At 58.2% G+C, this 11157-nt stretch overlaps 1 protein-coding gene across 2 annotated transcripts; it reads left to right on the top strand.

Annotated features, from left to right (window-relative positions):
• Positions 1-1995: 1995 nt before the first annotated feature.
• On the top strand, positions 1996-6007 carry OSM (oncostatin M). 2 transcript variants are annotated; one of them, XM_003258065.4, is made up of 3 exons: positions 1996-2075; positions 3696-3838; positions 4374-6007. In XM_003258065.4, the coding sequence occupies exons 1-3, from the start codon at positions 2042-2044 to the stop codon at positions 4953-4955; spliced, it is 759 nt and encodes a 252-aa protein (XP_003258113.1). In that variant the 5' UTR covers positions 1996-2041; the 3' UTR covers positions 4956-6007. The 2 variants fall into 2 exon arrangements, with proteins under 2 accessions (XP_003258113.1, XP_012363545.1); XM_012508091.2 differs by lacking the exon at positions 1996-2075 and adding an exon at positions 2601-3282.
• The last annotated feature ends 5150 nt before the right edge of the window (positions 6008-11157 follow it).

Genomic DNA, 11157 nt, shown 5'->3' with positions numbered 1-11157 from the left:
CCTGGGCAACATAGTGACACCCCGTCTCTACAAAAAATAAAAAAATTAGCTGGGCATGGTGACGCAGGCCTGTGGTCTCAGCTACTCAGGAGACTGCGGCGGGGAGCCTTGCTTCAGCTTAGGAGCTGGAGGCCACAGTGAGCTACCTACGACGGCGCCACTGCACTCCAGCCTGGGTGACAGAGCAAGATCCTGCATTTAAAAAAATAGAAAAAAAGATGAGATCAGGGATGTGAAATGGAGAAGGATCCCCTCTTGGCATGGCCCCAGGAAACGGCATTGTGGGGGTGGGCACAGAGATGAGGACTTCAGCGGAAGCGACATTCTCAGGATGAGAATCCAGAACTGGCCCCTGGGGGTGGTGAGGGGGAGGTACGGGGCCTGGTGTGGTGAGTCCCAGCCTGGGTGCCGGGGAGTGGGTATGGGCTGAAGAGCAGCCTCCTGGGCGTGGGGTCGCCTATTTTTGCCTACTACGTGATCCTCAGACCTGGGAGTGGCTGGTGCAGCATGGAGCCAAATAAAGGTTTGTCGAATGAATAAATGAGTGATGGGAGGAATGAGTGGCAACAGCCTTGGTGGCCACACTGGGCATCGGGAGCAGGCATGGACAGGGGTGTATCCAACCTCCTCCTTTCTGGCTGCCCCAGCTCTCCTTGCTTAGGTGCCCCAGGCCCCATGCTCCCTCCAGCTGGAGCAGCTCAGGCCTCCCTGGCAGCCTCCAGGAGTCCACCCTGACTCCCCAGACTCCTGAGGGCCTCCTCCCACTGGGGCTTCTTAGGGTGCAGGCCAAGGACCCTCCTCTGGGCCTGGGAGATGTGCTGACCAGGCAGGGTCTGTAGGCCTGGGCCAGCCTCTTGGCCTCCCTGTCTGCCTTCACCCGGGCCTCAGTTTACCCCACAGTAAAGTAGCAGGTTGACTAGGGAGGCGCTGTTCCCAGGGCTGTTTTGCAGAGGACCAACCTAAGATCGCTATCTTTCAGAGAAAGTGAAACCTGATCCCCAACTGTCAAGGCAGCAACTCCCCCTCCCCGGCTTCCCCTCTGAGCTCACAGCTTCCCCATCTCCTCCTTCCCCCATCCCGCCCCCTCGACAGCTAATACTTGGAATCAGACCTTCATCTTTGCTTTTTCCTTCAGAGGTCTTTTCCTTTTATGTCCATGATGGCAGCAACCTTGTGAGGTGGGCTGGGAAAGGCTTTTCTCCTCCTCATTTTATATTTGTGGGTCTCTGAGGCCCAGAGAGGTTAAGTGACTTGCCTCAGGTCACACAGCACCTCAGCAGGCTTGAGCCCTGGCCTCCTGTTTCTCTTGCTCCAAGTGTCCAGTTCTCCCCAGTGGTGGTGCCTGTCTACAGAGACAAGGCCTGGCTTTGGGGAGTGGGCCTGGCAGAGGGTGCACAATGTGGGAAAGGAGACCGTCGGGAGCCGGGCTGGGGGATGCTGGTCCTGGGGCCTGAACCACAATCTCGGGGCTGCCAGCCTGCGTCTGGCTCTGTGCCCAGAGCCCGGTGGTTTCCGCTCACAGATGTCCCAACAGCCCCGGCGAGAGGGCAGGAAGGGCACTCAAGAAGGAAGATGTCTCGCTCCCCTCAGCCCCCAACCACCGTGTCCTGCGAGACCAATGGCTCCTGGGCCGAGACTGGCCTGGGGCCTCCAGAGGTCCAGCTCGAAGTCCCTCCTGGCCATCCCTGGCCCAGTTCCCCGAAGATGGCATGGACCCTTTTCCTCCCCACTCACCCCAGGAAGGCTGAGGCTGCGGTTTACATCATCCTTGGGCGTAGGGCTGACCTCGAAGAATGAATTCGAAGAAAACAGGAGGAGGAGCGGGCATACCACCCGCCCTGCACCCATTGGCCGCCTGTGGAAATTTTGGTTTTTGGGGTCATGTTCCCAGAAGGCCTGCCCTCCCCCCTCCCCATCCCCACCCACCTCATTAGGTGTTGGCCAATCGCCCCAGCGGGCATAAAGTGGCTGCCAGCCTGCAGGGCTCCCAGCCGAGAGGTGTCACCCCCAGCGGGCGCGGGCCGGAGCACAGGCACCCAGCATGGGGGTACCGCTCACACAGAGGACGCTGCTTAGTAAGTACTTCCTTCCTCCCCGCCAGAACCCGCCTGCTGGGTCTGTCCACGGGCGCCGGTGGGGAGCAGAGGCACCCTCTGCCCTCCGGGACCTGGGGAGGCTGGGCGCCAGGCAGAAGGATGCTGAGAAGGGGAGAGAGCCAGGAGGTCAGGCAGAGAGAGCGGTCCACTGAGAACCTGGCCTCTCCACAGGTAGAGAAGGGGCATCCCTGGAAGGCTTCCAGGGGGAGGTGATGCCAAGATGTAGAGGCAACTCTGGGAACCAGGGGGTGAGAGAATAGGATGGACGAAGAGGCTGGGCAGGAGAGGGAGGCTCAGAAGCTGGTCAGGGAAGTGGTGTGAGGTGTGGAGGGGTTGTGGGGCCTCCAGCTTGCCCAGGATGAATAGAAAGTCAGCCGGGCCTGGGGGCCCCAGAGCCCATACAATCACACAGCACGCACAGCCACACCCACATGGCCACATGAGCACACAGCCATATGACGTCATCCGCAGCCCTGGATCTCACCAGCCCAGGAAGCCCCACATGCAGACCAGCGTCCCCACGGTGAACGGAACAGGTCTCCCTCACGCCGCACACAGACTCAGATGCACAGCCATACAGAAACCCCGGTCCCACGTGCGCTGCCACAGGCACAGGCCCCTGCCAGAGCCCGGCAGCAGATACCTGGGGAGGCGGCGAGGGTGCCCTGGGGTCGCTATGCCTGGGTGCCCGGCCCCTAGGCCCTCCCCAACAGCCAGTCTTCCCCAAAGGGCCGGATGGTTCTTAGGACGGGAACGATGGTGTCACTGCCTTCCGGGCCATTGCGCCACAGGCCCCTTCCGACCACGTGGCTGCCGGTGCCCCGCTGGGGGTGGTGGTGAGCAGTAACCGTAACCGCCCCCAACACCTTCTGACAGGCTCACAGCATCCCTGGTGGGCCTGACAGAAGGAGCCACTTATGGAGAGAGGAGGGAGGCATGAGAGGTCAGGGGAGAGCCCTGGCCTTGTGTGACCTGAGCAGGACCTTCTGCTGAGACTTGGTTTACCTGTCAGGAAAGTAGGGACATGGACTGGAAGGTCTTCCACATCTGTTCCAGGCTGCGCCTCTGGTTGAAAAGGCAGACTCTCCTGGTTCTAGACAGAGCTGAGGGCACAAGCTGCTCCCGGGCTGCCTGCCCTGAAGCCCTCTCAGGCCCATCTACCTGGATGGCCAGAGCAGCTGACAAGGCAGGTCCTAGGACAGTGGCTGGTCTTTAGCCCAGTGGTCTTGCAGGGAGCCAGTCCCACCTTGCAGAGAGTCAGCTCCCGAGGTTAGAACCATGCTGTAGGCAAGATTGGGATCCAGCCGGGCACTGCAGCCTTTGCTCAAAGACCTACTTGGTAAATCGCAGCCACTGTCTCAGTCCCTCCCACTGCTTGCTGTGTCAGGCCCTGGGCAGTGACTTACTGGGGAGATGATGGTGGCCTTGGTGGGCACACCTGTGCACACACCGTGCCACACAGTGCCCAGCCCCCGCCCTCCACTACACAAAGTCTGGGATGAAGGAGGCAACTTTCAAGGCCCTCTTGACCCCCTCCCCGAGGCTCCCATCTGTGGCTTTCCTCACCAAGTCAGGTGACACCCCTCTTCTCTGCCCTAGGTCTGGTCCTTGCACTCCTGTTTGCAAGCATGGCGAGCATGGCGGCTATAGGCAGCTGCTCGAGAGAGTACCATGTGCTCCTTGGCCAGCTCCAGAAGCAGACAGATCTCATGCAGGACACCAGCAGACTCCTGGACCCCTATGTAAGCACCTGGGCCCTTGTGGCATCTGAGTCTCAGAGAACTATGGGGTTAGGAAGGGAGTGAGAAGCAGGCAGGACAGGCCCAGCCCCACTCCATATGGCCAGGTGGGGGAACTGAGTCGCTGTGTTATTCCAGCCTTAACCCTGAGGAGCTAAGGCTGGCCCTCCAGCTTCCCTAGCTCTGTGGTCCCAGGGCGGGACTCCAGACACCATCACCGCGCTCATCTGCTTACTCAGTGTACACTGCACACCTGCCAGGCTCTGGTCTAGGCACTGGGACGTAGCAGTGAGCAAGACAGAGTCCAGCCCTCTTGAAGCTCCACATTCCCCACGGGCATCCCACCAGCTCTGCAACATCATTCCGACCTTGCCTGCAGTGATCTTGGGGTCCTCTTCCCTCTCGGGCCTCAGTTTCCGGATCCGTCCAGTGGGAGATTGGATAGGGGTGCATGAGGTCTAGCATTTCAAGGCTGACTTGTCTGTGAGTGTGGTCCAGATCCTCAGCATTCACCCTAAGATCCTCCTGTTCCCCACAGATACGTATCCAAGGCCTAGATGTTCCCAAACTGAGAGAGCACTGCAGGGAGCGCCCCGGGGCCTTCCCCAGCGAGGAGACCCTGAGGGGGCTGGGCAGGCGGGGCTTCCTGCAGACCCTGAATGCCACACTGGGCTGCGTCCTGCACAGACTGGCCAACTTAGAGCAGCACCTCCCCAAGGCCCAGGATTTGGAGAGGTCTGGGCTGAACATCGAGGACTTGGAGAAGCTGCAGATGGCGAGGCCGAACGTCCTTGGGCTTAGGAACAACATCTACTGCATGGCCCAGCTGCTGGACAACTCAGACACAGCTGAGCCCACGAAGGCTGGCCGGGGGGCCTCTCAGCCGCCCACCCCCACCCCTGCCTCGGATGCTTTTCAGCGCAAGCTGGAGGGTTGCAGGTTCCTGCGTGGCTACCATCGCTTCATGCACTCAGTGGGGTGGGTCTTCAGCAAGTGGGGGGAGAGCCCGAACCGGAGCCGGAGACACAGCCCCCACCAGGCCCTGCAGAAGGGGATGCACAGGATCAGACCCTCCAGGAAAGGCAAGAGACTCATGCCCAGGGGACAGCTGCCCCGGTAGCCTCAGGAGCACCCCTTGCTGGTGAAGGATGCGGCAGGTGCTCTGTGGATGAGAGGAACCATCGCAGGATGCACCTCCCAGGTCCCCAAACCTGTTCCCCTCTGCTACTAGCCACTGAGAAGTGCACTTTAAGAGGTGAGAGCTGGGCAGACCCCTCTACCTCCTGGTAGAGGGGTCAGAGTCAGGCTGTTGCACCACCCCCTCAGCCCCAAGTTCCCCAGGCCCAGTGGGGTGGCCGGGCAGGCCACGCGGGGCCGACTTTCCATTGATTCAGGGGTCTGATGACACAGGCTGACTCATGGCTGGGCTGACTGCCCCCCTGCCTTGCTCCCCGAGGCCTGCCAGTCCTTCCCTCTCATGACTTGCAGGGCCGTTGCCCCCAGACTTCCTCCTTTCCGTGGTTCTGAAGGGGAGGTCACAGCCTGAGCTGGCCTCCTATGCCTCATCACGTCCCAAGCCAGACACCTGGATGTCTGGGTGACCTCACTTTAGGCAGCTGTAACAGCGACAGGGTGTCCCAGGAGCCCTGATTCGGGGGTCCAGGGAATGGAGCTCAGGTCCCAGCCCAGCCCCGAAGTCGTCATGTGGCCTGGGGCAGGTCACTTTACCTGTCTGGACCTGTTTTCTCTTTGTGAAGCTAGGGAGTTAGAGGCTGTACAAGGCCCCCACTGCCTGTCGGTTGCTTGGACTCCCTGACGTAAGGTGGATATTAAAATCTGTAAATCAGGACATGTGGTGCAAATGGCGCTGGGAGGTGTACACTGAGGTCTCTGTAAAAGCGGACCCACCTCCCAGCGCCGGGAAGCCCCAGTCTTGGGGCCTCGCTGCTGGCTGCTCCCCCTGGTGGTGGATCCTGGAATTTTCTCACGCAAGAGCCATTGCCCTCCTAGGGGCGGTCTCAGAAGCTGCGAGGCCAATTCCTTGGAAGGACATGACTAATTTATCGATTTTTATCAATTTTTATCAGTTTTATATTTATAAGGCTTATTTATGATGTATATTTAATGTTAATATTGTGCAAACATATATTTAAAACTTGTCTGGTTTCTAAAGCCTCTGTGTCTCTCGGTTGTCTTTGGGGGAAGGATTTGGGGTGGTGGAAGGGCAGCCTCTTAGAGAGGGGAGGGACCTTGGTGGCAAGGCCAAAAGTGTCCACGCTCTGGGGATGGGCTGGAGGTCCTTGCGCTGCCCAGGAAGGGAAGTCACATGCCCCAGCCGCCGGGGGCTGTGACTGTGGTGGGGTGGGGTGTCAAACTCAGATGAGGCATTGGTTATGGCCAAATGGGGCTCCCTTGACACACTGGGGATGAGGGGTATCAAGACGTGGTAGCAAGAGGGGAGGAAGAAAGGCTTGAGTGTGTGGGCTGCTTCTGGGCCCCCACGGGTGTGTGGCTGAGGTCTGTGTGCTGATGGACGTTGCATGCTGATGTGTGTTATATACCCATGTGTGTTGCATGTGTATTTCTCTTACCTCATTTTGAAGCCTGGATGTCAGTGTCCTAATGGAGGCTTATGTCTGTATCTGTGTTTATGAGTGCTTGTAGGCATGGATATCTGGGTGCGTCTCTGCATGCGTGTCTGTGCATGTGCAAGCATAGGTATGTGCCAGCGTGTCCTCTCATATGTGTGTATGTTCCTGGATCACCCTGGGGGTCACGGGCATATCTGGTGCCTGGAACATGGAAGGTGCTCTAGGCATTTGTGGCATGAATCAAAGAGTGAGTTCACAGCTACACCCCTGCCACCAGCATCCCGCCTGATGTGGAGTGAGCATGTAGCAGACACGAGGAATGGCTGTGTGCAGAGGAATGAAGAGACCTGGCTGGGCTTGAAATCCTGTCCCAGCCCCGTTCCATCTCTCTGGGTGACCTTGGGAAAATTCTTTAATGTCTCTGAGCCTTTGTTTCCTCATCTGTGGAATGAATAAAGAATAACAGATCCTGCCTCAGACAAGGCCAGTGACCTGGTTTGTGCTTAAAACTGCTTCCTGAAGAGCCCAAGGGGTTAGGGTTGCCATCTGACTCGCAGAAAACTGGGCTCCTCCTGAATGCCCAGGCGAGAACATATAGGCCGAAAACATGCTGAGGCAAGGGCTCCCAGAGGCAGGTGAGCTTGACTTGGATAGGTCCCTGGCTACCCCCACTTCCTGAAATGGCAAATAGAACTGGGGATGGGATGGCAACAGGAGGACTTTACATCAGGGTGGAGGAGAACCAGTGCAGAACTCCCTGCAATAGACATGCTACATTTTGCAGATGAGAAGACTGAGGCTCAGAAAGTTTGAGTGGCCTGCCCACATCCTCAGACCAAATTAACTGGGGATAGGCACAGTTTGAATTCAGAGCCGTAGGACTCCCGGGAGGGTGCATCTTTCTGTAACTTGGCTGACAATTTCATAGTTCCTGAAGGCACAGAACTCCAGGGCAAGGGGCAGACAGACAATAGACAGGCACAAGGACCAACAGGAGCATCTGCGATTGCAGGATGAGCTCAGCAAAAATAAAGCAGGGTGATGTAACAGCAGTGGGAGAGCCAGGCGCTGAGAGTGGTCAGAGTAGCATCTGGAGAGGTGACGTCCACACTGTGGTCTGAGTGACGTGCAGATAGGGAGGCGGGAAGATCTAGGGCAAAGGCTCTGAGCGTTCAGGGATCAGAGTATCATGAGTCAGGGCATCAGGATTTACCCAAAGGCCCAGAGAGGGGAAGCATCTTGCTTAAGGTCACAGAGCAAAGTAGTGCAGGGCTAAGGCTAGAACTCCAGGCCCCTAACTCCCAACCAGCAGTCTTCCTGGGAAGCTCCCTGACATATTCCAGCCTATTTACCAAGTACCTAGCAAGAGCCTCCTGCGGCCCCCACTGGGCTCCCCCTTGCCCTCAGGGGTCCTACCATAATGGCCATCTTTTGGCTCCCAAAATGCCTGGGGCTCCTTCCTACCACAGGGATTCTTCCTATGCTGTTCCCTCTGCCTGGAATGCTGTTCCCCATCCTGTTTGTCAAGTTAGCTCCTTCCTTGTCAGATCTCAGCTGGAGGATGCATCCTTAGCAATTCTTCCACACCTGTCCAGAGTCTGGGTCCAGGAACTTGGTTGCGCCGTCCCTTCCGGCAGCACGCACTCTGTGTTGTGTTCACATTGCCAACTGCGTCTCCTATTAGCATGGGGAGGACGGAGACCGAGTCTGCTTGGCTTGATGCTGTCCCTGCATCCGCATGGTGCCTGGCATACAGTAGGCGCTCAAGGAAGAGCAGGGCAGGTGGGGCCCCGCCTCCCAGCCCCAAGGAGAAGACAGAGGCAAATGTGTTGCTGGGGGAAGCAAAGGCACCGAGGCGTGCACCAGGGAGCCCATCCTAGACAGGTGCCACCCCCACGCCCGGCCTGCCCTGGCTCCAGGCCCCACCAACAGCAGAGTGGGGGCCCTCACTTGTGTCTCCCTGCCCCAGCTGGGGGAAGGGGGTTTCCTCTTCTCAGCTGCTGGAAGCTGTGGGTGGGACGTGGCAGACACCAAAAGCCAGGCACACTCTGGTTCCCGGAGCGGAAGGGGAGCAGGCGCTGCGGCTGACGCTGGGGTTGCTCTCCAGGAGGGCAGAGGTTGGCCTGTGGAGGAAAAGCTGGGAAGCCCAGCATGGCTGCCGGACCCCCGGCCGTCCCCCACCTCTCACTGCCCAGGAGAGGTGTCTGAGGCTGACTTTGAACTAGAGCACACCCACCCCACAGGACACAGATGGGGGAGCTTGACTCTGGGAAAGGGTCTCAAGTACACTGTCTGTGAGGACTTGTCACCCCTGTAACATCTCCTGAGGAGTCACAGTTGCAGGTAACCCCAAACTACCACCTGCAGTCTGATCCCTCCCAAGGCCAGATCCTACAGACCCAGCTACCAGGATAGTCTCCTGACTTAGTGGGTGCCTTAAAGCCAAACTCACCGTTCTGCCCCCAAACCTTGCACTTGCTTTCTGCTTCTCATTTGCCCCTACTAGAGTTCCAGAATCCCAGCCCATTGCCTTTCTCTCCCTTGGCCCCTCCTCTCCCCTCCATCACTCGGTCCTGTGGTCTCTCCCATACCTGTCTCTTGCAGGCGACTCCTCTCCCCATCGCCTGCCAGGGTCTGGCTCCCTGGACACAGCCTAAAATTATCTCTATCGTCCTATCTTCTCCTGCTCACAGACCTTTCGGAACTCCCTTTTATCCTAGTGCACAGAGCATCCATTCCTAACTCCTGGCTGCAGCATCCGAGGCCCCCAGCTCTCAGGCACGGCCCATTTTGCCAGTCATCTCTGCATTCTATCCACTCAGCTGCTCCCACCCCTGCATGCAGCCTGAGCTCCCTATTCCCCCTCAGCTCTTCTTCTTTTTTTTTTTTTTCCCTTTGGAGAAACAGGGTCTTGCTCTCTCGCCCAGGCTGCAGGGCAGTGGCACGATTGTGGCTCAATGCAGCCTCGACCTCCCGGGCTCAAACAATCCTCCCACCTAAGCCTCCTGGGTAGCTGGAACTACAGGCAACCACCATGCCTGGCTAAATTTTTGTTTTTTTGTAGAGACGGGATCTTGCTATTTTGCCCAGGCAGGTCTCGAACTCCTGGCCTCAAGCAACCCTCCCACCTCAGTCTCCCAAAGTGCTGGAATTACAGGCATCAGCCTCTGTTCCTGGCCCCCCTCCCTATTTCTTACATCCTCCTGCCCTTGAGGCCAAGCACAGATGCCCCCCACATCTGTGACTCCCCCACCCAGAGGGGCTTGTGGGGCTGCCTCGGTGCTGTGGGTGGCTTGCAGAGTGCCACTGTGGAGTTTCCATCAGACAGAGGCAGAACGGGGCCTTGTCAAATCATCCTGCTGACTCCGCAGCATAGGCTGCTGTGTGATGGGTCCCCATGACCATCCACCGTGAGAGGCAGCAGGATGGGGCCCTCTGAGCAACCACTTTGTTGCCACAGCGTGCGAGAGCTGATGCTCTGCTAAGCACATTTTCCCTAGAGGCACGGAGCCTTCAGCACCTGCAAAGAAGTGTGTGCTCCCTGCACTGACTCACATAAGGGACAAAGGCGTCACGAGCAGCTGTCTGCAGGCACCGGGCTAAGAAAGATAAAGAGATCCTGGTGCAGTCCAGCCACTGAATCCACTCAAAGCTGGGTTCTCTTTTTCTTTTTTAAGTTTTTCAGGGCGGCGGTCCGGGACTCTCAGTCAATGCTGCACATCACACACATGGGTTAAAAGTTCCCTAGGACAGCAAAACTACAGGAAAAGGCGGGGAGGGGTCCTGGCACATTTTGTTAATCTACAGAACAAACTCAGCATAGAAACAGCAGAGCCAGGATGTGAACCCGGGCCTTCCTTGGGCCTCTGTGGCCTTAGACTCTTTGCTGCAGGTTTTCAAGTGATTTTTTTTCCTCCCAGGGATGAGTTTAAAATATTTTAGAGTTACACGAAACGAGTTAGACCTCAGCCCCCTAGCTGGGTACTCTGCCCGGGGTTGAGCCTCAGTTTCCCCTCTGTACAATGGAGCCAACTTGGCCCACCTCCCAGCTGAGACAAAGATTCCCTGGGAGACAGCACAGACACGATGTTATTGGCAGGGCCGTCCCTGAGCCAGTGTGGCTAAGGCTCTCTCTCTTATTTCCTCTTTCCCTCCTTAGTGGTTTTCTTTCTTCTCGGCTCTTTTCTCTTTGTCCCTGTCCTGTCACCTGCCCTGCCTGCCTCCCACCCTCCACCCAGGGGCTGGGACATGGGGTGCCCACAAAAGCCCTTTTTCAGTGCCGAGGAAGGGTCACAGTCCATGCTCCTTTGGAGTGGGGAGGCCCTCCCAAGGCCGGCCCGGCTCCCTACGTCTCAGGACGTCGGAGGGCTGGGCTCGGGGAGGGGCGAAGGTCTCTGAGGGAGGGGGTTGGGCAGGCGGGGCCCTGGAGCTTGTGGCAAGGGTGGATCAGATGGGCCAGGTGGCGCCCCAGGTTCGGAGGTGGGTGCTGGGGCAGGGAGTGGTGGCCTGGGAGGGGGTCCAGTGTCTTGTGGGGGGAACTGTAGCCCTGTGACTCTTCTGGGGACAGGGACAAGGGGAGGCTGGATGTGCTGCACACGGCCTGTGGCAGGTCTGAGTCAAAACACCTAAGGCCGACCCCTGCGGTCATGCGGAGGGCTGCCCAGTCATCGCCTTATGCCGGCCTGGGTCACTCAGGCAGGCTGGGCGTGGCCCCGTCAGCTGTGACTCAGG

This window comes from Nomascus leucogenys, chromosome 7b (genome assembly GCF_006542625.1).
Source record: "Nomascus leucogenys isolate Asia chromosome 7b, Asia_NLE_v1, whole genome shotgun sequence".
In the NCBI taxonomy this organism is placed as follows: Eukaryota; Metazoa; Chordata; class Mammalia; order Primates; family Hylobatidae; genus Nomascus; species Nomascus leucogenys.
The sequence above is the reverse complement of the archived record's forward strand: the minus strand, read 5'-3'. Positions and strand labels throughout refer to the sequence as shown.

Bases quoted from the DNA above. Each gene is read 5' to 3' on its own strand.
- OSM (XM_003258065.4), top strand. From the start codon at position 2,042: ATGGGGGTACCGCTCACACAGAGGACGCTGCTTA. The intron at 2,076-3,695 runs GTAAGTACTTCC...TCTCTGCCCTAG, and splicing joins CACACAGAGGACGCTGCTTA to GTCTGGTCCTTGCACTCCTG. The intron at 3,839-4,373 runs GTAAGCACCTGG...TGTTCCCCACAG, and splicing joins GCAGACTCCTGGACCCCTAT to ATACGTATCCAAGGCCTAGA.